The following is a 25,634-nucleotide window of genomic DNA, read 5'->3' as shown; positions in this document are numbered from 1 at the left end:
ACCGTGTACCCTCTGAATCAAAGAGATATTTTGCTATTTTGCATCCCTAAATTAATAAATAAATAAAATACACATTATATCAAAATGAAGAAATATACATTAGTACAATTACATATATTTGTGCCTCCTCTTGGCTTTTACCCTTCACCTGTAGGTAATGTGTTACTGTTACTATTTTGCATCCCAGTCAAATTGAATGTCTCAAATGAGGCATTCAATTAAAAACCTCCAGATAACAAAATGTCACAGAAATATTTTTAAAATGCTACGTGTGTGTCCAACATGAGCCTTTTGCTTATAGTTTGATTTTGCATCCCCAAATAAATCAGATTTTGCCACTAATACTCAAACTGTGGGACTGAACTTCATGGGTGTGATCTGGATCATTATACGACACAATTTTTCAGTTAAATCCCAAAATAAATCAAATGAGTACAGTTTATGTCGGTCATTATACTTATTTTGCATCCCACAACGGGTTAAAGAAGGATTCCACTTTGACATGGTGGGCTGTTTTCCTATTTTCGATCCCAACATTAATAAAATACGACAGTTTATAAAATTCAGAGGAGCAGAATAGTCATGGCTTGGTTGTGCAAAAGGGATGCAAAATAGCACATGTATAGTCCCAAGGACAAAATATGAGACACATCTTCAAGTATAAAATCAAACATAACTTCTAAAATGTCTAAAACTGAATCACCTAAAAAAAAAAAAAAAAAAACAGTTAAACAATTATTATATTTAATTAAAACATAAAGATCAACTTTATTTCTCCAGTGTCGTTTTAAATCCGTCATAATCTTTCAAAGGTGACATTGTTACATGTTTAATCATTTGCTGACAGATTAAGAGTCGTCAGTTTTTAGACTCTAAGTTAAAGTGTCAAAATGTTCAACAGTCCGTCCCGAGCGTCTTCACCGAGAGGACGCTCGTTAACAAATGCTCGTCACTTCGCCGTTTGTCGGCGTGTCACTCGGGTGATGATGTCATCGAACAGTTGGGAAAATGGGTGAAAGCTTTAATCTGTGATCAGCTGTGAGGATTAAAAAAATCCTGCACAGCAGCAACGAGGCTGAAACAGAGCCAAGTGCAGATTGACAGCAGGACGACAGCGTCTTTTTATTTGTGTCCGATGAAAGTCATGGACGTCCATCAATGAGGGTGAGACGTTACGCACGCGTTTCTGTACCGTCTTTGTGAGGACATGTTAGGACACGAGGACGTTAGGACACGAGGACATGTTTAAGAAGCCGTAGCTGTCTTTGAAAAGTGAGGACTTATTTTAAAAAAGTATGGACATTTTTAGGACGTGAGGACATTTACAAAGTGAAGACATGTTAGGACACGTTTACAAAGTGAGGACGTGTTTGGACAGTTAAGACATGTTTCAGAAGGTGTGACGGTTTTTGGAAAACGAGGACATTCATAAAAAGTGAGGACAGGTTTGGTGAGATCTTTGTGGACGTCAGGTTTCTTGAATGAGAGACCCTGAGGACACTTGTCCTCATATACGTATCATATTTAACTTTGTGAGCTCATATTTTAGTCTTCAGATGGACGTGCTGATGGATTTATTGGACATGTTTCGTCTCCACGCTGCCGTTAATTAATCCGATTGCTTCTTATAAATGTGTCTGCGGTTTGCGTTGCGCTCGGTAACGAGGCGATAATTAATTTAATAAGTTAATAAATTGCATGAATGCCTTTAATCAGCGGAGTCTGTCTCTCTTTGTGTCTCAGATTCAGGACATCAGCGTGGAGACGGAGGACAACAAGGAGAAGAAGTCGGCTAAAGACGCTCTGCTGCTCTGGTGTCAGATGAAGACGGCAGGGTGAGAATCCACACGACACTCTTCACACTACGTTTCCCATCAGCCCCGTTGATTTTTAGCTTTGGTCCGACACGAGAACGTGACGAGCTGTTCACTTCCTCTTCCTGTCCAGATATCCAAACGTCAACATCCACAACTTCACCACCAGCTGGAGGGACGGGATGGCCTTCAACGCCCTCATCCACAAACACAGGTAAGACAGCCCGGCTAGCAGACTGAGCTAACATGAGCTAACAGCAGCTAACATGAGCTAACAGCAGCTAACAGACTGAGCTAACAGCAGCTAACAGACTGAGCTAACATGAGCTAACAGCAGCTAACAGACTGATCTAACAGCAGCTAACAGCTAACGCTAAACCACCAGCTACTGAGCTAAATAACTAAAGCAGCTGAACAGCCGCTACATAGCTAACAGCAGCTAACATGACTGAGCTAACATGAGCTAACAGCAGCTAACAGACTGAACTAACATGAGCTAACAGCAGCTAACAGACTGAGCTAACAGCAAGCTAACAGAAAAATAAAAGCTGAGCTAACATGAGCTAACAGCAGCTAACAACTGAGCTAACAGCAAGCTAACAGACTGAGCTAACAGCAGCTAACAGCAGCTAACAGACTGAGCTAACATGAGCTAACAGCAGCTAACAGACTGAGCTAACAGCAGCTAACAGCAGCTAACGAGCTAACCGCAGCTACATGAGCTAAAGACGAGCAACCAGACTGAGCTAACAATGAGCCCGTGTAAACAGCCAGCCGGATTGTTAAACAGAACCACCCCCCCTAGCCTTAACCTGAGCCTAAAACAGCAGCTAAAGACTAAAAAGCGAAACAGACCTGATCTAACAGCTACAGCGGGCTACTGAGGTTGGTGCTATCATAGCTGCAGTTTAAAACTTCACTGTCCAATCATAAACTCTGTAAATCACAGAGTTGAGGGCGAGCAGCCGGAGGACATCAGAGGGAAAACCAGAAAACATTTCCCCATAAAATATGATCCAGTTTTCACCAGAATCAGTAAATAGTTTGCTGCGTGTGTGTGGTGTGGGGGTGGGGGTTTGTTTTGGGGGGGGGTGTGTGTGTGTGTGTGTGTGTGTGTTTTCATTGAACTGTTTGTCCCTCCAGCGTTGGTAATTTTAAAGAGAATCGACACATTATGCAGAAACACGTGGAGAGCGTCAGCTGATCCGTCAGCTGACCTTCAAACCTCAAACACAGTTAAATAAACCGACACAGGTTTGACTGATGCTCGATGGAAACATGAAAACAACTGAAATCTAAAACCTGGTTCAAAGTTTCGTCTGATCGTTTTTATTGATTCATATTTTATTTTTTCCATGTTTCTCTTCAGGCCCGACCTGATCGACTTCGACAAGCTGAAGAAATCAAACGCTCACTACAACCTGCAGAACGCCTTCAACCTGGCCGAGCAACACCTCGGACTGACCAAGCTGCTCGACCCCGAGGGTGAGACACACACACACACACACACACACACAGGAAATCAATATATATACATCAATGTGTGTGTGTGTGTGCAGACATCAGCGTGGACCACCCTGATGAGAAGTCCATCATCACCTACGTGGTCACCTACTACCACTACTTCTCCAAGATGAAGGCTCTGAAGGTGGAGGGGAAGAGGATCGGCAAGGTGAGCCACTTCCTGCTGTCACCTGACCTCTGACCATTAAAGGACCGTGCCGCTCACTTCCTGTTACCTGTGCTGTGTTTCCAGGTGTTGGACAACGCCATCGAGACGGAGAAGATGATCGAGAAGTACGAGTCTCTGGCCTCGGACCTGCTGGAGTGGATCGAGCAGACCATCATCATCCTCAACAACAGGAAGTTCGCCAACTCTCTGGTGGGCGTGCAGCAGCAGCTGCAGGCGTTCAACACGTACCGCACCGTGGAGAAGCCGCCAAAGTCAGTCAACACGCCACGAGTCCATCACGTGTTCCAGTTATTAGCCTGAGCCCATGTGTCTCCATGGAAACGAGATGTTTCAGTTTGTCACATTCTGTGTTGAAAACAAACGCACACAGGTGATTTGTCCTGAGCGTCTTCTTCGTTGGTTTCTTGCGTGCAGGTTCACGGAGAAAGGAAACCTGGAGGTCCTGCTGTTCACCATCCAGAGCAAGATGAGAGCCAACAACCAGAAGGTGTACACACCCCGAGAGGGGAAGCTCATCTCCGACATCAACAAGGTGAGCGCACCTGTGTGATGTCATCCCGCGCCATGATCAGTCCTGACGTGACCCTGACGTGACCCTGCTGACGTTTGTGTGCGTTTGTTTCAGGCGTGGGAGCGTCTGGAGAAGGCGGAGCACGAGCGGGAGCTGGCTCTGAGGACGGAGCTGATTCGCCAGGAGAAGCTGGAGCAGCTCGCCCGACGCTTCGACCGCAAAGCCGCCATGAGGGAGACGTGGCTGAGCGAGAACCAGAGGCTGGTCTCCCAGGTAACACACACACACACACACACACACACACCTGTATGAACACACACACACACACACACCTGTATGAACACACAGAGAACACATATCTAACCTTGTCTCCTTTCCTCTTTCCTCTCCTTTTCTCCTTTCCTCTTTCCTCTCCTTGTTTCCTTTCCTCTTTCCTCTCCTTGTTTCCTCTCCTTGTCTCCTTTCCTCCCCTCCTCAGGATAACTTTGGATACGACCTTCAGGCCGTTGAAGCTGCGACAAAGAAACATGAAGCGATAGAGACGGACATCGCAGCGTACGAGGAGCGCGTTCAGGTCTGTTCACCAACGACAATGGGCTGACTCGGGATCAGCTGATTGGCTGATTTGGGATCAGCTGATTGGCTGACTCGGGATCAGCTGATTGGCTGATTCGGGATCAGCTGACACGTCTGAACCTAACCTGTCTCTCGTTGTTCTCCTCCTCGCTCTCGCTGCTGCAGGCGGTGGTTGCCGTGGCGAAGGAGCTAGAGGCGGAGAGTTACCATGACATCAAGCGCATCACGGCGAGGAAGGACAACGTGATCCGGCTGTGGGAGTACCTGCTGGAGCTGCTGAAGGAGCGGCGGCTCCGGCTGGAGATGAACCTCGGCCTGCAGAGAGTCTTCCAGGAGATGCTGTACATCATGGACTGGATGGACGAGATGAAGGTAACGAGGGGGGCGGGGCTTATGGCGTCACCTGCCGCTCATCTCGTGACTCCACCTTTGACCTTTGACCTTTGCTCTGTCTCCGTCAGATGCTGCTGCTGTCTCAGGATTATGGGAAACATCTGCTGGGGGTGGAGGACCTGCTGCAGAAACACGCTCTGGTGGAGGCCGACATCGCCATCCAGGCCGACCGCGTCCGCAACGTCAACGGCAACGCGCAGAAGTTCGCCAACGACATGGACGGTGAGACGGGCCACGTCCAGTTCTTCTTCTACCCTCCCCTCCTTGTTTCATCTCCTCTCTCCTTGTCTCTGTCTTTGTTTCCTTTCTTCTGCTCTTCCTCCTCTTGCTCCTCCTGGCCTCACTCTGTCCTCCTCTTGCTCCTCCTGGCCTCACTCTGTCCTCCTCTCGCTCCTCCTGGCCTCACTCTGTCCTCCTCTTGCTCCTCCTGGCCTCACTCTGTCCTCCTCTCGCTCCTCCTGGCCTCACTCTGTCCTCCTCTCGCTCCTCCTGGCCTCACTCTGTCCTCCTCTCGCTCCTCTTGGCTTCACTCTGTCCTCCTCTCGCTCCTCCTGGCCTCACTCTGTCCTCCTCTCGCTCCTCCTCAGGTTATAAGCCGTGCGATCCTCAGATCATCCGGGACCGGGTGGCTCACATGGACTTCTGTTACCAGGAGCTGAGTCAGCTGGCGGCTGAGCGGCGAGCTCGCCTCGAGGAGTCGCGTCGCCTCTGGAAGTTCTTCTGGGAAATGGCCGAAGAGGTTCGACTCATGTTTCATAAATTCATGTTCAGTTTAAACTTCTCCTTCGTCTTCGACTGACGCCTGAACGTCTCTGTGGTCTGCAGGAGGGCTGGATCAGGGAGAAGGAGCAGATCCTGTCCTCCGAGGATTATGGGAAGGACCTGACGGGGGCGCTGCGACTGCTGAGTCAGCACAAAGCCTTCGAGGACGAGATGAGCGGGCGAGCCGCCCACCTGCAGCAGACCATCAAACAGGGCGAGGAGCTCGTGGCCAACAACCACTTCGGAGCCGACAAGATAAAAGAACGGATCCAGGACATCCAGGTAAGACTGACGTCCACAAAGACTGTCTGAAACTGGACATAGTCTCAGAGACGTCCCTGCAGACTGTGGTGTAACATGTCCCTGTTTCTGTCCTCTGTCCTCAGGAGCAGTGGGCGGCTCTCGAGCGTCTCTCCGCCGTCCGTAAAGCTCGTCTGCAGGAGGCGTGTAACCAGCACCAGTTCCAGGTGAAGCCTCCGACCTGCTGCTGGATCGTCTTCTTCTGTGGTTCAGGTCATGCTGATTAAAGTTCCTGTCTTCTCCCCGCAGGCCGACGCCGACGACATCGACACGTGGATGCTGGACGTGCTGCGGATCGTCTCCAGCGTGGACGTCGGCCATGACGAGTTCTCCGCTCAGGCTCTGGTGAAGAAGCACAAGGACGTGGCCGAGGAGATCGGAAGCTACCGGCCGGTCATCGACGCTCTGCACGAGCAGTCTCGCACGCTGCCGCCTGAGAAGGCCAACTCCGAGGAGGTGAGACTCAGAGACACCGCCAGGTCTAAAGGTCCATCCCTGTCCCTGCAGCCCCTGATGCTTTGTTGGTTGTGTCTTTGCAGGTTCAGAACAGGCTGGCGGGCATCGAGGAGCGCTATAAGGAGGTGGTGGAGCTGACCCGGCTCAGGAAACAGGCGCTGCAGGACGCTCTGGCGCTCTACAGGATGCTGAGCGAAGCGAACGCCTGCGAGGTGTGGATCGACGAGAAGGAGCAGTGGCTCAACAGCATGGAGATCCCAGAGAAACTGGAGGACCTGGAGGTGGTCCAGCACCGGTGAGGACCAGAACCAGAACCAGAGCTTGTGTCTGTCAGATTGGGAGTAGTAAGAGCAGCGCTCACAGTCAGAGGCGGTACAGTTTCTGTCCTTGTTGTTGTTCAGATGATGCAGCAGAGTGAGTCACCGTCAGACTGTGTGTGTGTGTGTGTGTGTGTGTGTGTGTGTGTGTGTGTATTTTGGACTGTGGTTACACGGTTCATTGGTAGAAACCTCTGACTCTGTTTACAGCCACTTGTTTCTCCACATTGTTTGACCACAAAGAATCACATGGACCCTTTCCCAGAGGATGGTTAACTGTGTGTGTGTGTCTGAACAACAACAGCACATTTTAGAATTGTCTATAACCTGGACGTAGTCTCCGTGACGTCCCCGCAGACTGTCTAAAACCTGGACGTAGTCTCTTTGACGTCTAAAGTCCTGTCTCTTTCTCTGTCTCTTTCCAGGTTTGAGAGTTTGGAGCCGGAGATGAACAATCAAGCGTCCAGAGTTGCCGTGGTGAACCAGGTTGCCAGGCAACTGATCCACAGTGGACATCCCAGTGAGAAGGAGATCAAAGCCCAACAAGACAAACTCAACACCAGGTAACCTAACAGGGATTATTAAACAGGTCCAGGTCCAGGTTCAGTGTTGGTTCATATTGTTGCTGACGGTGTCTCTGTCCGTCCATGTGTCCAGATGGAGTCAGTTCAGAGATCTGGTGGACCAGAAGAAAGACTGCCTGAACTCAGCTCTTGGAGTCCAGAACTACCACCTGGAGTGTAACGAGACCAAGTCCTGGATCAAAGAGAAGACCAAGGTACCGACAAAACTAAAACAGACACTTAAATGCACCATGGCCGAGGAAGGAAGTTAGTTCTTGCAGTTTGGTCTCTGGTCGCTCTGGACTATTAAGGATTCTCGTCTTAAACAGTTCTAATCCGTCCCTCTCTGTCCTCCTTCAGGTGATCGAGTCGACCCAGGAGCTGGGGAACGACCTGGCCGGCGTCATGGCTCTGCAGAGGAAGCTGACGGGGATGGAGCGCGACTTGGCCGCCATCGAAGACAAGTTGGCCGACCTGGGAAAAGAGGCGGACCGTTTGGCCTCAGAGCACCCGGAACAGTCTGAGGCCATCAAGGGACGTCTGGCGGAGATCACCGGTGTCTGGGACGAGATGAAGGTACGAGAATCTCTGACACTCACAAAGTTAGAAAGGCAACAACTTTCCAGATGTCAAATCTCCAACGCATCTTTGCAGTGTTTAGTGATCCAGACTGACTCCACTCCTCTGCGAGTATCTGACCCCTTTTCTGTTTTCAGGACACCATGAAGAACCGTGAGGAGTCCCTGGGTGAGGCCAGCAAGCTGCAGCAGTTCTTGCGTGAACTGGACGACTTCCAGTCATGGCTGTCGCGGACACAGACCGCCATCGCCTCTGAGGATATGCCCAACACGCTCACCGAGGCCGAGAAGCTGCTGGCCCAGCATGAGGGCATCAAGAACGAAATCCGCAACTACGAGGAGGACTACCAGAAGATGCGGGACATGGGCGAGATGGTGACGCAGGGCCAGACGGACGCGCAGTACATGTTCCTGCGACAGCGGCTGCAGGCGCTCGACACTGGCTGGAACGAGCTGCACAAGATGTGGGAGAACCGGCAGAACCTGCTGTCCCAGTCCCACGCTTACCAGCTGTTCCTCAGGGACACCAAGCAGGCCGAGGCCTTCCTCAACAACCAGGTAAACCATGGATGTCATCACACCAGACAGGCCAGTCCAGACTTGGACAACCATAGAGTCAGTGTGTCGTCTCTGGGGGGTAGGAGAGTGAAAGTCAGTGTGTTCCGGGCCTTCTTAATGAGTCCAGCTCGAGTTAGGAAGAAGCTGTTGTGGTGAGGTTCTGGTCTTGATGGGCTGCAGTCTCCTGGTGGAGGGGCCTGTCTCAAAAAGGTTGTCCGGGGTGGAAGGGGTCAGCCACAATCTTACTGGCATCCCTCAGTGTCCTGGAGGAGTCCAGGTCCTGAAAAGATTGGACATTACAGCCTATCACCTTCTCAGAATGCTTCATGGAGGATGGAGGAGGTGACGATGGACTCAGTGATGGAGGTGTAGACTTGCACCATCATTGTCTTTGGCAGGTTGAACTCCTTCACCTCTGCTGGTCTTTCTTGGTGAGTCCTTGAGGTCTTGGGAGATGATGGTCACCACTGTGGAGGACACAGTGTCCATTGAGGACGGCAGGCGATGAAGTCCACAACCGTCTCCACTGTCTTTGGAGCATTGAGCTCCAAGTTGTTCTGCAGAAGGTCACCAGATACTTGATCTTCCACATCGGATGATTGCTGAGCTGAAGCCGATCTTCTTATCCGAGTCTTCAAGACCAGTTACGGTCACTGAAACTTTGGGATGTTCTTGGTCCCGGCTCAGACTTTCAGAGTGATGTCACTGTCATGTGATCTGACCACAGAGTGAACTCATGAATCTCTGACCGGACGTTCATCCAGGCCGGTGTCATGTGGTCTGTCCCCGTGATGAACCATCCAGGTCTACACCCAGTGCATGCTGGGATACGCTCCAGCACGAGTAGAGCTGGAACAGTTAGTCAGTAATCAAGGAGGATTTCCTGCTTTCTCTTTGCTGGTCAACAAACCTTCATCCTTCATCATGAGACGGTCAGAGGCTGCCACCATGTGGTAGAAGAGGTTCATTACAGCAACATGTTTAGACCTCAGTGTGTTTTTAAATCATATTATCAGAGTAAAACAAATCAATCACACCAACAAATAAATAAATATAATTTAAGTAAATGTCAGACTGAAAAGATCTTGAGTTTGTTGTCTTCTAGTCTTTAGGTCTTCAGGTCTTCAGGTCTACTGGTCTTCAGGTCTTCTGGTCTTCAGGTCTTTAGGTCCTCAGGTCTACATCTTCAGGTCTTTTGGTCTTCAGGTCTAGGTCTTCAGGTCGTCAGGTCTTTAGGTCTTCAGGTCTTTAGGTCTTCAGGTCTTTAGGTCTTTTGGTCTTCAGGTCTAGGTCTTCAGGTCTTTTGGTCTTCAGGTCTTTAGGTCTTCTGGACGGCGTTCAGTTACCGTCTCCTCTGTGTTTGTGTGTCAGGAGTACGTCCTCGCCCACACCGAGATGGCGAGCACTCTGGAGGGAGCCGAGGCTGCCATCAAGAAGCAGGAGGACTTCATGACCACCATGGACGCCAACGAGGAGAAGATCAGCGCCGTGGTCGACACCGGCCGGCGCCTGGTAACCGATGGCAACATCAACGCCGAGCGCATCCAGGAGAAGGTGGACTCCATCGACCAGAGGTGACCATCACACTGAAGCTCTGTCTGCTTTGTTAGTCACAGTCATGTGTAGTCCAGAAGCTTTAGAGATTTAAGAACAAGTCTGAGACTCCGTTTTTGTCCTGCAGACACAAGAAGAACCGAGCAGCTGCCAACGACCTGCTGATGAGGCTCAAGGACAACAGAGACCTGCAGAAGTTCCTGCAGGACTGCCAGGAGGTAAACCCAACCCCAAACTCCAGACTTGTCAGAGCTAAAAGTTCCATCACATGCACTGACAAAAGCTTCATTTGCTGTTTGTGTCTTCAGCTGTCGCTGTGGATCAATGAGAAGATGCTGACGGCTCAGGACATGTCGTACGACGAGGCCAGGAACCTCCACAGCAAGTGGCTCAAACACCAGGCCTTCATGGCCGAGCTGCAGTCCAACAAGGAGTGGCTGGACAAGATCGACAAGGTTGGGACAGGGAGGGTCGCTCCCACGATGCCGAGCGTGCAGCAGACGTTCAGTGTCATGAGCTAATCAGACGTTTGTTTCAGGACGGACAGGCGCTGATGGCGGAGAAACCGGAGACGGAGGCCATGGTCAAAGAGAAGCTGGCGTCCCTGAAGACGATGTGGGAGGACCTCGAGTCGACCACCCAGACCAAAGCCAAGTGTCTGTTCGACGCCAACAAGGCCGAGCTGTTCACCCAGAGCTGCGCCGACCTCGACAAGTGGCTGTCCAGCCTGGAGGGTCAGCTGCAGTCTGACGACTACGGCAAAGATCTGACCTCCGTCAACATCCTGCTCAAGAAGCAGCAGGTGAGGCCAAACACGGCTCAGTATGCAGCTCCTGTATCATCAACTGTATCATATCCAAACATAAATATAAACTTCAACAGTCTCTGTGTGCTCTGGGCTCTAAAGTGTGGTCCAGGTACAGAGATCACCTGTGCAGGTAGGGGGCGTGGCCTCAGCAGCCCTGCAGTAAGCAGTGTGCTATGTGCATGTGACTGAGGAAGAGCAGATATTCAAGTGGACCTGCAGGAAATCTGGTTGTTTTAGTCAAGATGATGATAAAAATATATTTTCCAACTATATTTAAGTTCCCTGTTAAAGGGTCGACCTTCAAGTTTGTAAATTCCTGTTAATTCCCATAAATTCCTGTTAATTCCCATCCATCAGGGCCTTTCTTCATATATGTAGATGCATGGGGCCCTGCAGCCACCAGGGGGCCCCCAAAGCTGCAGGTTCAGCCTCTTTATATTTCAGGAGAGTTAAAGTCTTATTTTGGAGCCAGACGAAGTCACTCAGGTGAAGTCATGTCACGTGTGAATGTTTCTACCTGAAACTTTTGTCTTTTAATTGTTGTCACCTCAGAACAGACTCAGTCACAGCTTCACTGTCAGATCAGATGTAAAAAGTTTATCAAGTGTTTCACAATTTAAAATAAAACATATTTATGGGGGAAGAAAATGGAAACATCAGGCTGCGATCATACGTTACTATGAAAGTGAACTTTAAGACACGTGAATGTTTCACAGCTGGCTCCAATAAAATAATTTTTATGTTTATAATAAATATCAGTCCGCTCCATCCTCCCTCCGTTTGCTGCCGTTAGCTCCTCCATCTCACTGAGTGAAGATTTTACGTTCCCGTGACAACAGACGGTGCCCGTGATCTGTTTCATCCTTCATATGATGAAGTCAGAACGTGACGTGAAGGAGTGATTTCTAAATTCAACATTTTTACAGTCAGACGAACCATCCGTTACATAATCCATCCACTACACACAGACACACACACACACACACAGACACACACACAGACAGAGTTATGTAATCTTTCATTTGATGTGTTTGGCGGCAGTCTGAGGAAGCTGCAGTGTGAGAAGCTTCATCTGACTTCAGATCAGTGATATCCTTAGTGTGTGTGTGTGTGTGTGTGTGTGTGTGTGTGTGTGTGTGATATCATTAGCAGTGTGTGATCTGCTCAGTGAATCTTCCTCTCGTCGTGCAGAGACGATCTTCACCTTTCTAATCGCTGGTTTTTCTTCGTATTTGTTCATTTCATTCTTTTCATTTTGTTAAATTTTCTTAGATTCTTTTTGTTTTATTATTAAAATTCTAATTATCTTTATTTGATTTGATTCATTTCCAGGTAAAAAAAACTGAACTCAAGGTCCACTATCAGGCTTCTCCAGGCCTTTCAGAAGCATCTTCTCCACTGAGGAAGACCATGAGTGAAAGCTCCTGAAATGATCTCTTCCTTTCTGTCTGACCCGCAGATCCTGGAGAGCCAGGTGGAGGTGCGTCAGAAGGAGGTGGAGGAGCTGCAGAGCCAGTCGCAGGCCCTCAGTCAGGAGGGCAAAGGCTCGGAGGAGGTGGACGGCCAGCGGCTCAGCGTGGAGACCAAGTTCCAGTTCCTCCAGGCGCCGCTGATGAAGAGGCGAGACAACCTGATGGCGTCCCGCGAGATCCACCAGTTCAACCGCGACGTGGAGGACGAGATCGTGAGTGCGGCCTGAGCGCTGACCTTTGACCTGAGAACTGAAACACGTAGATCATCGTCACGTTACAGAAAAAACTTTATCAAAAACAGGAAGTGAGAATACGAGAGTCACAAACAGGAAGTACAACTGTTTGTACAGGAAGTGCTTTCACAAACAGTGAAAGCACTTCCTGCTACGAGTACTAATGAGTACTGCAGTGTTAGCAACGCATCAGTAGCAGGAAGAGAAGCTGTCGTCATAGCAACAATATTAGCATCATCATTAGCATCAACATTAGCATCATTAGCAACAACATTAGCAACAACATTAGCATCAACATTAGCATCATTAGCATAATCATTAGCATCATTAGCACCAACATTAGCATCAACATTAGCATCATTAGCAACAACATTAGCATCAACATTAGCATCATTAGCATCAACATTAGCATCATTAGCATCAACATTAGCATCAACATTAGCATCATTAGCATCAACATTAGCATCATTAGCATCAACATTAGCATCATTAGCCACTGAAATAATGGTAGTTTTAGCATTAGCACAGCAGTAGCAGTATGACTAGTAGTAGGAATAAGTTATATTGGTAATTTAGCAAATGTTAGCAATGTGCTAGCTAGCTTGTTTTTTGCTGCAGATCAAGGCGCTATTCAACCAGCTAGCTAACTGACACTGTCACTTGTTAGCTGGCTAGTTACAGCTGATGGCTAGCTAAACTGCTACTGTTAGCATTTTAGCTCGTAATCACTTCAACGTTTACTAACGAGAGCTAACATGCTAACATGTAGCATGTCAAAGTACAGGCTCGACTGTGATTAGAGTACAACGCCAAAAGGGCTTGGAGTCAATGGTAGCTATAGTAACCTGTCTGTCTGTCTGTCTGTCTGTCTCTCTGTCTCTGTCTGTCTGTCTGTCTGTCTCTCTGTCTCTGTCTGTCTCTCCGTCTCTCTGTCTGTCTGTCTGTCTGTCTCTCTGTCTCTGTCTGTCTGTCTCTCTGTCTGTCTGTCTCTCTGTCTGTCTGTCCGTCTCTCTGTCTGTCTGTCTCTCTGTCTGTCTGTCTGTCTCTCTGTCTCTGTCTGTCTGTCTGTCTGTCTGTCTCTCTGTCTCTCTGTCTGTCTGTCTGTCTCCAGCTCTGGGTCGAGGAGAGGATGGCTCTAGCAACATCGACCGACCACGGGCACAACCTGCAGACTGTACAGATGCTCATCAAGAAGAACCAGGTACGCAGACGCACCTTGACCTGGTCCAAACAGAGGACCGTCATGTGGCGTCCTTCTTAAACCCTCTGTGTGACCTTTGACCCTCGCAGACTCTGCAGAAGGAGATCCAGGGCCATCAGCCGCGCTACGACGACATCTTCGAGCGCAGCCAGCACGTCCTGAGGGAGGACAGCCCGACGGCCGAGCTGATTCGCCAGCGGCTCGCCGACCTCCAGTCGCTATGGGAACAGATCAGGAAGGAGACCGAGAAGCGCCACGCCCGCCTGAGCGAGGCCCACAAGGCCCAGCAGTACTACTTCGACGCCGCCGAGGCCGAGGCCTGGATGAGCGAACAGGAGCTCTATATGATGTCAGAGGAGAAGGCCAAGGTGAGGGCAGGGGTCAGAGGTCAGGGGTCAACAGCTGCTGGTGTTAATGAACTTCCAGCCTCATCAGCACGACGACAGACGTCCAGTCTTGTTGAAACTGTTGTCTTGGTGTCGCTGGGCGTCTCTGCCCTGTAGGTCAAAAACTTCCCGTTTCTTAGTTTTAGTTTTAGCTCAGCAGTTCCTCGCTGAGCTCGCTCTGAGGTTTCTGTTGCTGTAGTCTCTCTCTCTCTCTCTGTGTTTGTCTCTCAGGACGAGCAGAGTTCGGTAGCCATGCTGAAGAAGCATCAGATCCTGGAGCAGGCGGTGGAGGACTACGCCGACACCGTCCACCAGCTGTCCAGCACCAGCCGGGGCCTGGTGGCCGCCGAACACCCCGACAGGTGAGAGAGTAAAAGACGTGAAGAGAAGTGAGAAGAAAGACGATACTGAGTCCTAACTCCTCGTGTTCCCTTCTCGTTGTCGTGCAGCGAGCGCATCGGGATGCGTCAGTCTCAGGTGGATAAACTTTACGCCGGGCTGAAGGATTTGTCGGAGGAGCGTCGGGGGAAGTTGGACGAGCGTTTCCGTCTCTTCCAGCTCAACCGGGAGGTCGACGACCTGGAGCAGTGGATCGCCGAGCGGGAGGTGGTGGCCGGATCTCACGAGCTGGGACAGGACTACGAACACGTCACCGTTAGTACACACACATGTCATGACGTCCTGATGATGCTGACGGATATTCAGGGACTGTAAGTTGCTTTTGTGTCTTCAGATGCTGCAGGAGCGCTTCAGAGAATTTGCCCGTGACACCGGGAACATCGGCCAGGAGCGCGTGGACACCGTCAACCGTCAGGCAGACGAGCTGATCAACACCGGCCACGGCGACGCCGCCACCATCGCGGAGTGGAAAGACGGCCTGAACGAGGCCTGGGCCGACCTGCTGGAGCTCATCGACACCCGGACGCAGATCCTCGCCGCCTCCTACGAACTCCACAAGTTCTACCACGACGCCAAGGAGATCCTCAACCGCATCCTGGACAAACACAAGAAGCTTCCAGAGGAGCTGGGCCGGGACCAGAACACCGTGGAGACCCTGCAGAGGATGCACACCACCTTCGAACACGACATTCAAGCACTGGGAACACAGGTACAGGAAAACACCTGGAGCGCGCTGACGTGACCTCAGAGACGCTTGGACGGTTCAGTCTGACTCTTTCTCTTGGCTTTCAGGTGCGGCAGCTTCAGGAGGACGCGGTCCGCCTGCAGTCTGCTTACGCTGGAGACAAAGCTGACGACATTCAGAAGAGAGAAGGCGAGGTGAGCTTCGGCGTCTGGCAGCAAACAGTTTGCTTTGAATTCAATCAGTAAATCTGAGTGTCGTAAGAACATTTAGTCTTTTATTTAACGGTACATAAACATATTTTCCTTCTATATGAAGATGTTAGAAACTCCTTTTCTTACTGATTGAATTGAAAATGAATTGAACCCAGTGCTGGTGAAGTGAAAGGCTCTGTTCCTCATGCATGCTGCGCTGCTGCTGCACTAACTTTGCAACGTTCCTTCGCCCCTGAAACGACGAGTTTGGACAATAAAATCAAAATAATTCATAAGCAGAGGAATCTAATTAAAAATAAGATTTTCAAGGTTTTATAAAAGATGCCCAAACACATACAACAAGCTGTAGATGATAAAATCTTACAGGGCATGGTCAAAATACAGGAAACACCGTGATCAAGTCTCCTCACTCATTAGTGTTGATCCTCATGAACAGTTTTATAGTTTAATAACCTCATTAATGCCCAGAAAGAAATGTTTAAAGTATAAAACTGTAAGTGAGACTGAAACTGTTTCATTTTTTAAGAAGATTTGCATTTTAATACTTTGATGAATGATGCTCTCCGACGGTCCTGAAGTCTCCCACACTGGCTTCTTGCATTAGAGAGAAAAGGCGCTGAATGACTGAATGTGTGAACGGACACAACATGAAGTGAAGTCAAGAAGTCGGTGTGAAGCCGTGAGCACAAACTGCTGAAAATGTCTAAACTCTGAGCTCGACACAAGCATCACTTCACGATCTGTCTGAACACACTGAACAATGACTTTTTTTACAGGTCAGGTCCTTTTTAAACTCCAGACTTAAGATGGAGATGGTTAAAGGAACAGTCCGATGTTCTGGGATCACCGTCATGCAGGATTTGGTTAGCCTAGTGTAGCTCAAAGACTGGAAGCAGGTCGTGTAGCCACATTTGAAGTTTTAAGATGAATTGTCCTGCATCGTCACTCAAAGTAGTTTCACTGTTTGACCTTTTGTTTTGGGAATTAGCAGCGATTTAAGGGACAGCTTGTCCTCCTGCATCAGAAACTGTACATAAAGATGGACGACGCCAGAGGTGGAGCCGCGGTATCGAGGTCCGGCCCATGTACCCAACCGAATCGATCACAAGCAGGGAACAGCAGGTTTGAAGCAAGTTGTTGGCCAAAGCGAAGGAGTTCAACTATCTCGGGGTCTTGTACGCGAGTGCTGGACCGGTGGGTTGGGGTGCAGTACGTTCAACCCTCACCTGTAGTCACGAGCTTCAGGTAGTGACCGGAAGAATGAGATCGTGGATTCAAGCGGCTGCAATGAGCTTCCTCCGCCGGGTGTCCGGGCTTGGCCTTCGAGAGGGTGAAGAGCTCGGACATCTAGAGGGAGCTCGCCTTCGAGCTTCTTTGGCGTCTTCCTTTGGAGGTCCAAGGTCCAACTTGGGAGGAGACCCAGAACTTGTTGTTGGGGGGACTACATAGCCCATCCAGCTTGGGAACTCCTCGGGATCCTCCAGCTTGGTTGAAGGACGCTTGGAGCGCCCTGCCGACCCCGGAATGACCAGTACTGTGGCCAGCCACCAGGGGGCGATCGATGTGTTTTGTCATGGCGTCCGTCTTTATATACAGTCGATTCATAATCAGGACGAGGAGACGACTGCAGAGTCTTTAACACTGAATGTCTTCTTCACAAACAAATGGACGGAAACACGAGCAGCCAGTCACATAGCTTCGTCACACTGAATCCTTCCTGAGCTGTCAGCTGGGTTTTATTCATTCGTCGGTCTTATTCCACAGATTTGTGTCTCTGAAACAAAAACTAGATTCTCAGATCATCTGAAAGGTTTTTAAAGAAAAGCTGGTGACAGACTCAAACCTCCTGTCTCCTGACGGTCAGTCTTCTGTTGATGATGAGCACTGAGTGTTGTTGATGGCGTTGTGTTTTGACCATTCCCTGTATGTCACTTTCCCTGCATATCCTCCCCCTGTCCACCAGAAGAGAAAGGGAGAGGTGAGACTCCGTTTACCAAAAACATTGGCTTTGCATCAGTGTTCATTTTGGCTGCAGTTTAAGACTTTATTTCAATATCTCGACTAAAATGTTGATTAACTTTCACATTTTAGTCATTTTCATGCAGTTTAGTTCTAGTCTCAGTCTCAGACCTGGTGATTTGTAAATACTTGGACGGTTTGTTTCGATCTTTCTTAGGTCGCTGTGTGGGTGGATGTTTGATTGACAGTTCACCTGTTGGTGCATGAGTACAGTTAAGTTGTAAACTCCACCCGCCCGGGGCTCTAAGGGAGGTTAAAACAAACGCTGCTGGTAGTTTGCAAATCCAGTTTGGGTCAGAAAACTTAAAATTCAGTCAAATGGAGTTAAGATGCATTTTGAAATCGTTCATGGCTGCACACACACACACACACACACACACACACACACACACACACAGTGGTGCAATCAAATGTTTTTGTTGGCATTTGCTTCAATGTAGTCGCTTGTCAGCTGAGCACAGTGTCGCTGCTTGCCGTCCTCTGCAGCCATGTTTCCATCACCTCTGCTAACATGAACTGTGATGTCCTCTGTGTTAGCCACGTTCACAATGTGACGTGTCATTAAAAGTCATCTGAGACAGTTTATTAAGACACGAGTGAGGAAACTTCAAGTGTAACTAAACCCTCAAAACACGTTGATTCATTCATTAAGGACTTAAATATTGTTCTATAAATATGCAGCGACTTCCCTCTGCGGGTTGAAATCTGGCTGTTGCTGTTTAATTTTGCTATTGGCTGATCTGTGTCACGTGACATACATGGTGGCAGCTCCATGGTTAGCTCTGTTAGCTCTGTTAGCTCCATGGTTAGCTCTGTTAGCTCTGTTAGCTCCATGGTTAGCTCTGTTAGCTCCATGGTTAGCTCTGTTAGCTCTGTTAGCTCCATGGTTAGCTCTGTTAGCTCCATGGTTAGCTCTGTTAGCTCCACAGTTAGCTCAGTTAGCTCCATGGTTAGCTCTGTTAGCTCTGTTAGCTCCATGGTTAGCTCTGTTAGCTCCATGGCTAGCTCTGTTAGTTCAGTTAGCTCCATGGTTAGCTCTGTTAGCTCTGTTAGCTCCATGGTTAGCTCTGTTAGCTCCATGGTTAGCTCTGTTAGCTCCATTGTTAGCTCCATGGTTAGCTCTGTTAGCTCCATGGTTAGCTTTGTTAGCTTGGGGGTTCAGTTACATTTTAGGCATTCAGCGCTAAGCTAGATGTTAGCTTATATTCCACGCACTCGGCTCTTTAGAAAAACTAAAATCTAAATGTTTATTAAAATGTTTATTAAAATGTTTATTAAAATGTCTGATGGATTCAACAACGCGGTGAAATTTATTCAGTTCATCACGATTCATCTGTTAATTAGGAATTAGCTCGTAGCTCGCTAACCAAACACTGTCTGAATAACCTGTCTGTCAACCCTACATGCTCACCTAGCTTGTAGAAGCTAGCGTTATCATGATACTGGTTATTTAGCTTGCTAACAGTTAGCTTAGCATAGCTCCCACTAAACCAAAATACCAAATATCTGTTGTAGACGTTAGCGAGTGGAGCTAGCTGCAGCTAGCGGCTCGTCCCCGTACACGGCGGCTGCTTCTCCACAAACGTTTGGATGCGTTTGTTTTTTATTTGCTTTGGTCCCATTTCTTTCCCCCCCGGGCCGTTCTGCTGCCTGCAGCTCCTTTGACCTGTCTGTAGTTACGAAGACGAACATTCCCGTCACAGTTTGTGACGTCTCTGATGTTCAAACCCTCAGACTAAGTCCCGTGACCGTCTGTTCGAGGTCTCTCTGGTTCTGAACTCTCCGTGTCGCCTCCTTCCTCCTTCAGGTCCTCGAGGCCTGGAAGAATCTGCTGGAGGCGGCGGAGGGCCGCCGGGTGAAGCTGGTGGACACCGGAGACAAGTTCCGCTTCTTCAGCATGGTGCGGGATCTGATGCTGTGGATGGAGGACGTCATCCGCCTGATCGAGGCCCAGGAGAACCCCAGGTGAGGAGGAGCCAACCAGTCATCGGGCGTCATTTCCACAGCTCGATGGCCACCAGATGGCGCTAACATGTTTGTTCCTGTGGTTTGTTTGTGTTTCAGAGACGTGTCGTCGGTGGAGCTGCTGATGAACAACCACCAGGGCATCAAGGCGGAGATCGACGCCCGCAACGACAGCTTCACCGCCTGCATCGAGCTCGGCAAAGCTCTGCTGGCCAGGAAGCACTACGCTTCAGAGGAGGTGGAGACGCCTTCGTGCACTTCAACAACGTGAATACTGCGACTGGACGGCTCCGAAGCTGAACGCTAAAACTGTTTTCTCTCCTCAGATTAAAGAAAAGTTGTTGCAGTTGACGGACAAGAGGAAAGACATGATTGACAAGTGGGAGGACAGATGGGAGTGGCTTCGACTGGGTAAGACGTCTCTAAGTTTATCCATTGAGTCACACGGTCGCTGGTTGAATCTGGTTTTTAATGTGGTTTAATGCGTGTCCAGTCCTGGAGGTGCACCAGTTCTCCCGGGACGCAGGTGTGGCCGAGGCGTGGCTGCTGGGTCAGGAGCCGTACCTGTCCAGCCGGGAGATCGGGCAGAACGTGGACGAGGTGGAGAAACTCATCAAACGCCACGAGGCCTTCGAGAAGTCGGCCGCCACCTGGGAGGAACGCTTCGCCGCTCTGGAGAGGCTGACCACGGTGAGACGCACAAGCACGACAGCTATTAGACCATCGGATGAACACAATGAGATGAAAGTCTGAGTCCCCGTGACCCGGTCAGTCCTCCACACGGACTCTACGCCTCCTTCTCGGGCAGTAAGAGCCGAGTCGCTCCGTCTGTTTACCGTGACGTGATTACTTTCAGTAACTTCCTACAGCGTGTTGTAGGTCGTGTCTGTGATGAATTTATAAAACAGAAAAACAGAAAGCAGTGACAGCCGGGTAGGTCCGTAACTTTGTGGGTCAGGATTTCTGTCACGACACAATGTGACGGCGTCTTTTAGACTCCGAACGTCTTTGTGTTTGAAATCATCTCCAACATTTACAGTTTCACACCGTGTCTGCTCGGTCAGCTCCTCGGGTCGGACACAATCTAACGTTCATGGCTGTAGTATGTTTCATACCTGAGGAGCTTCATCGTCACAGAACAAATCCCAAACAGACGGAGAATTTCAAAATAAAACACGTGCTGACTGAAGAGAGCATGTTTCTGTATGACCTGGAAGTCAAACAGAAACATGCTCTCAGGACAGAAGCTGGATTCATTGATCAGTTTGATCTGAGTTTATGTATCGATCATGGTTTATGTTCCTCTAAGTGTGTGAAGAAGACTTCAGACTGAGACAAGAAATCAGCCGAGACGTCGCCTCATTTCTCTATAAGACTGGCTGCTGTCGCCCCCCGCTGGATGTTTTAGAGAATGCAGCTCACTGTGTGTGTGTGTGTGTGTGTGTGTCTGTGTGTGTGTGTGTGTGTGTGTGTGTGTCCAGATGGAGTTATTGGAAGTGAGAAGAGCACAAGAGGAAGAAGAGAAGAAGAGACAACCTCCGCCCACTGAGGCTCAGCCAGGCGACGCTGTAGATCAGCCAAGGTGTGTGTGTGTGTGTGTTTGTCATCATACACAGTATATTTGAAGGTGTGTGTGTGTGTGTTTGTCATCATACACAGTATATTTGAAGGTGTGTGTGTGTGTGTGTTTAACTCTTTGTGTACATTGTGTGTTTGCAGGGAGGGTGAGCCGGTGTCTCAGAACGGGCTGCCGTCCGATCAGGAGTCTCCCAGGGTTAGTTATCGCTCGCCTGCCTACCAGCAATACAGCAGCACCCTGCAGAGCCGCAGGCCCACTGCTGCCCCCTGACACACACACACACACACACACACACACACACACACACACATTAACCTTTGACCTCACAGACTCTGGTGTTAACCGTGTGTTAACGACAATATTCCTCTATTATTTATCATCATTTATTGTTTGCTTCTGACTGATTAATCATTCCTTAATTAATTAAGTTAAACTTTAAAGGTGCTGAAGTTTCTCTGTGTTATGAGATATAACTATAATTAACAAACTGAAGCTCGTCTCTAATGAGCCTCATTAGTTTAGAAAAGACCTCCATGTCCACCTGGATCCTCGTCTTCAGCACTAATTAGAAGATCGTTAAGATCCTCTGTCGTGTGGAACGAGAACATCTCAAACACAGACAGACCCGATGATCGTGCTTCTTTAATTAAACGAAGCCTGTAATCTGCAGAAATCACAGGAAGCAGATGAGAAGCTAAATAAATGATTGAAACAAGAGAAGTGGATATTTGTACTTGTTCAATCTGAAACATATAAAAACAAGAAGTGAGCACTGAAGAGAAGATCCAGGTGGACACAGTTTAGTCCTGCTTCATAGAACTGAAAGAAAAACATCGCACAGAGAAGTTAGAACCAGACGACTTTAACCTTTGTAGTGTCGATTCCACATTTGGCCACCAAAGATTTTCTTAAAGTTCCCAAACATTCCTTTTTGTATTTAATTAGTTATGATGATTAGAAACAGTAAAAATGATAACTGTGCTACAACATGAAGCTCTGCAAACCAGAAGAACAGCACGAGGAAACAAGAAGTCGTGTTAATGATTTAAACTTTTCATATTTGCATTTTGAGACATTTAGCAGAATCTCCATTTGGTGTGAGTGTGAGTGATGTATGAGAGCGGGAAACACACACATACATGCACAAAAAACAAATGTTCTCCTCCTTCCTTCTTCCTCTCTCTCTCAGCTCGACGCTCCCGTCGTCCTCTCCCCTCAGCTCTTAATGTTTCTGCTTGTTTACGTCATCATTTATAAACTGACCCTCTGGAATATGAACAGCTGAGAAGAGCCGCCACCAAAACACAAAGCCCCAAAACCAGTCAGTCAGTTTCATAGAAATGGAAATGATGGTGTCGTCGGCATATTGAGATATAAACTAAAATATAAAGCAGGCATTCATCAACAAGTCAACATGAACATTGTAAATCTGAAGACTATTCTCTAAAATAACATTAAAGTCAGACTCAGAGAGATGATGCTTTATTCTCATGGTCTTAAATTAAAGGGTTTAAAGCTGCTGTAAGTTTAGCTTCATCATTAACACATTGACGATTTGCAAGAATTATTTCAACAATCATTTTCATTTTTCAAGAGTCAGTTTCAAGCTACTCTTAATATTTTTAAATCATTTTCTAAAACATTATAAAATGATATATTATTTAGTTACTTTTAACATTTAGTTACTACTTTAAAGTATTGAACTCGTTCTACGTCTACCTGCTCCGGGTTTGTTTACATCCCACAGCCCATCTTCACCATCTTCATACATTTCATAGAGTTCGTTCTGTGTCTCTCCATCGCACATACGACATACGCTCTATAAATATACCATTCAGGTAACAGCGCACGTAAAAACAGCTCTTAATGTGCATAACACACAGTTTCTGCTTCTACGAGTAACTTTTGTGAGTAACTAAGTTTTGTGCTGACGTTGGCGGCCTCTGTGGACAGCTGTGGTAGTGTTTTTGTTTCATCTGATTTCCAGGGGAATAAACAGCCAATATTTTCACTTATTCTCCTTGTTTGTTAAACTTGTAGAAGAATTGTGAGAAAATTTAACTGTTAATCTTTAAATACTATAAAAAGTTCTCACCTTGTATTTTTACAGTAGTCGGAAAATGAATAAGCTGCATTAACGATTATTAAGAAGAAAGAAGAAATTAAAGTTGAGCCTTCTTCTCCTGCTCTGCATCTTCACTGTCTTACTTCTTAAAAACAAAGTAAATTATTAATTTACATGTTAAGTTTTATTTCCGTTCAGTTCAATGATCCTTCGATCATTCAGACTTATCTAAAAGCCCAATGTCAGCTGGGACGACGACCTTAACTAATCACTGTTCATCTTCAAAACCATTCCATGATCTCATTTAAAAACTGATCCTCCATGAACACGTCCCACTGCGTATGTATGTATGTATGTATGTATGTGTGTATCCACTCCATCCTCCTCATTATATTTACTCGATCTTCTGCTACACTGTTTTGTACCATCAGGATTATCGGTCTCTGTTTTCATGTTTTACTGTTATCCATTTCTCTTCATGGTTTCCATTGCATGTCCATCCAGCTCCTTCAGCCGTCCCCTGACTAACACGCATTCCCCCAAATAAACCCCGTCAGAACCAATCGGTGAACTCTGACACTCTCTGGTTTGTCTGTCCATGTGTTCATATCCATGTATAGTTCTCTCCACATACAGTGTTTGTGTTGATGTTTTTGTGTTGCATGCCATCACCATCATTAGCATTTTAGTTGAGTTTTCTGTCAATGCTGTATTTCTTCACCTCATGTTCTTCCATCCTGGGGCTGACCTCACCGTGTAAATACATCTATATGTTTTCAGATTGCACAGTAGATTATTTGACATGAACCGAAATCAACAAAACTGAAGTTCACATGATCATATAAACCTAACTTCTAGTTGGTAGACTGGTTTAAATTCCTGATCTTGTAAAAACAAACTTACCATAAATATACTAGAACAAGAGTCAAATTAGGTGTAAAGCTGGGCAGTCACTGTGTGTTCGTAGTAATCTTGTAACTTGTGTTGTATCGTCCTTTCTTAAATGGATGAGTCAGGCCAGATTTTAACCTCCAGAGTTTCCCGTCCAGGTTTGCTACGATCCAATAAATGAACAAAATGAACTCAAGAAAGATCAAAAAAGGGAAATACTCGCACACATTTCCCTTAATAAACAGAAAAATAGAACATTTCTCTTTTTGTGGGGCTTAGACTCGCTTCATTCAAACGACGTACAGAAACAAAACAGTGTTCCAACAATCACCAATTCTGTTTTTTTTTTTTTTCTATATTCGCTGAGTTAGATGTAAAAAATATCCTGGCCCTACACTGTTTTGTTTTTTCCTCACTTGTTCTTGAGAAGCAGAATATTAAATTAGTTCAATACAATGACAGGAACTGCCCAACAAACGTCGTTGGATTCGCCAATCGGCCAAGCCTAGCACGGATCAACTTCGAGTAAAGTTTTTCCAAACAAGACAATGGCAAACAAAAAGAGAGAAATGATAACTACTTAATGCTCACTACAGTTTTTAATGGATCTTTTCTTGAAACTTTGGCAGACGATGTTGAACTCCAGACCTGCCAGAAATCAATCGGATTGTCTGAGAGTCGAATCGTTGATCGTTCAGCTGATTAATTAGACATTGTGATTTTAAACTGACAGCAACAAGGAATTCATCCAAAAAAATTAAACTTAGAAACCTGGTCTGCTCGGCTTTACTAGTCTATGGTTACATATTGTAGCAGTACTTCATATGCTCATATGCAATAAAATAAGTGTAGAAAATGTCTTTGACAGGATTTCTATTCTAGCACAACCTGTATACATATAGTGTTTGGTACAGATATAGGAACATGATCCGTACTAGCCTCAGTTCAAAGTTTTAAACCCAAACAGACGGCCGTAATATGGCTGTTGGAATCCGTCTACAGTGAATGTCTTTGGAGTATTTCAGTACAAGTACTCAGAGTTGGTCGAAACTTGTCAGAAATACTTTAAGTACAGCTCCTAGAAGTTCCCAGGATTGATCCAATGCTCAACCAGCTGTAACACCTCTGAGAAGGGCTCCAGTGTTCCCAATAAAACATCTTCTGAACTCGTCTGACCTTTGGTGGGTCCGACCAATCCTTATCAAGCTTTAAGGTTAAGTTAAGTTGATCCCCTAAGCCTCCCAATAAACGCTCATACGATTGGTCTAGCCCTCGTCAAGTTCTAAATAGAAAGCTCCCAGGATTGGTCCAGCTCTTGCAACCCTTCAGTTAGACCTCCCAGGATCTGGTCCAGGCTCTCAAAAAGAACGTCCACCATTGGTCCAGCCCTTGAAGAGCTCAGTAACAGGGTAATAAGCATCCGGTTGGAGTGGGTGTGGTGTGGAAAAATAAAATCTGTTTTGATACTAGGCCAATCGCCTTCTCCCCTCACCAATAATGATGTCCAGTAATGCGTACCAAGCAATTTTGTGGATAATTGTTTGAGATCTTTTGTGTGTTTCTTTTGTTCTTCCCATCTGCTGGCTTCTCCCACGTCTTCCTTCACACTGTCCACTGTGTCGTGTGTCCTGAAGTGGTGTTGTG

General features: G+C 47.5%; 1 protein-coding gene across 4 annotated transcripts in view; it reads left to right on the top strand.

Annotated features, from left to right (window-relative positions):
- The window catches only part of LOC104931748 (spectrin beta chain, non-erythrocytic 1), an 82,965-nt gene that overhangs the window by 52,431 nt on the left and 4,900 nt on the right, over positions 1-25,634 (top strand). For 2 of the 4 annotated variants that reach the window (XM_019259507.2, XM_019259505.2), the window contains 37 exons: positions 1,744-1,835; positions 1,948-2,028; positions 3,184-3,299; positions 3,374-3,486; positions 3,571-3,758; positions 3,922-4,039; positions 4,133-4,291; positions 4,497-4,592; positions 4,760-4,966; positions 5,056-5,209; positions 5,575-5,726; positions 5,813-6,031; positions 6,136-6,216; positions 6,299-6,505; positions 6,589-6,800; positions 7,248-7,385; positions 7,480-7,600; positions 7,746-7,961; positions 8,102-8,521; positions 9,893-10,095; positions 10,203-10,293; positions 10,384-10,530; positions 10,614-10,877; positions 12,343-12,567; positions 13,700-13,789; positions 13,879-14,157; positions 14,407-14,537; positions 14,625-14,829; positions 14,909-15,283; positions 15,367-15,453; positions 17,435-17,449; positions 19,298-19,455; positions 19,555-19,693; positions 19,782-19,866; positions 19,949-20,145; positions 20,937-21,037; positions 21,175-21,229. In XM_019259507.2, coding sequence (XP_019115052.2) covers positions 1,744-1,835; positions 1,948-2,028; positions 3,184-3,299; positions 3,374-3,486; positions 3,571-3,758; positions 3,922-4,039; positions 4,133-4,291; positions 4,497-4,592; positions 4,760-4,966; positions 5,056-5,209; positions 5,575-5,726; positions 5,813-6,031; positions 6,136-6,216; positions 6,299-6,505; positions 6,589-6,800; positions 7,248-7,385; positions 7,480-7,600; positions 7,746-7,961; positions 8,102-8,521; positions 9,893-10,095; positions 10,203-10,293; positions 10,384-10,530; positions 10,614-10,877; positions 12,343-12,567; positions 13,700-13,789; positions 13,879-14,157; positions 14,407-14,537; positions 14,625-14,829; positions 14,909-15,283; positions 15,367-15,453; positions 17,435-17,449; positions 19,298-19,455; positions 19,555-19,693; positions 19,782-19,866; positions 19,949-20,145; positions 20,937-21,037; positions 21,175-21,229 — 5,937 coding nt within the window. The remainder of the gene's footprint in view (positions 1-1,743; positions 1,836-1,947; positions 2,029-3,183; positions 3,300-3,373; positions 3,487-3,570; positions 3,759-3,921; positions 4,040-4,132; positions 4,292-4,496; positions 4,593-4,759; positions 4,967-5,055; positions 5,210-5,574; positions 5,727-5,812; positions 6,032-6,135; positions 6,217-6,298; positions 6,506-6,588; positions 6,801-7,247; positions 7,386-7,479; positions 7,601-7,745; positions 7,962-8,101; positions 8,522-9,892; positions 10,096-10,202; positions 10,294-10,383; positions 10,531-10,613; positions 10,878-12,342; positions 12,568-13,699; positions 13,790-13,878; positions 14,158-14,406; positions 14,538-14,624; positions 14,830-14,908; positions 15,284-15,366; positions 15,454-17,434; positions 17,450-19,297; positions 19,456-19,554; positions 19,694-19,781; positions 19,867-19,948; positions 20,146-20,936; positions 21,038-21,174; positions 21,230-25,634) is intronic. The other 2 variants (XM_019259508.2, XM_019259506.2) reach the window with 1 other exon arrangement.

The sequence above is a fragment of the Larimichthys crocea genome, unplaced genomic scaffold, assembly GCF_000972845.2.
Source record: "Larimichthys crocea isolate SSNF unplaced genomic scaffold, L_crocea_2.0 scaffold417, whole genome shotgun sequence".
Lineage (NCBI taxonomy): Eukaryota > Metazoa > Chordata > Actinopteri > Sciaenidae > Larimichthys > Larimichthys crocea.
The sequence above is the reverse complement of the archived record's forward strand: the minus strand, read 5'-3'. Positions and strand labels throughout refer to the sequence as shown.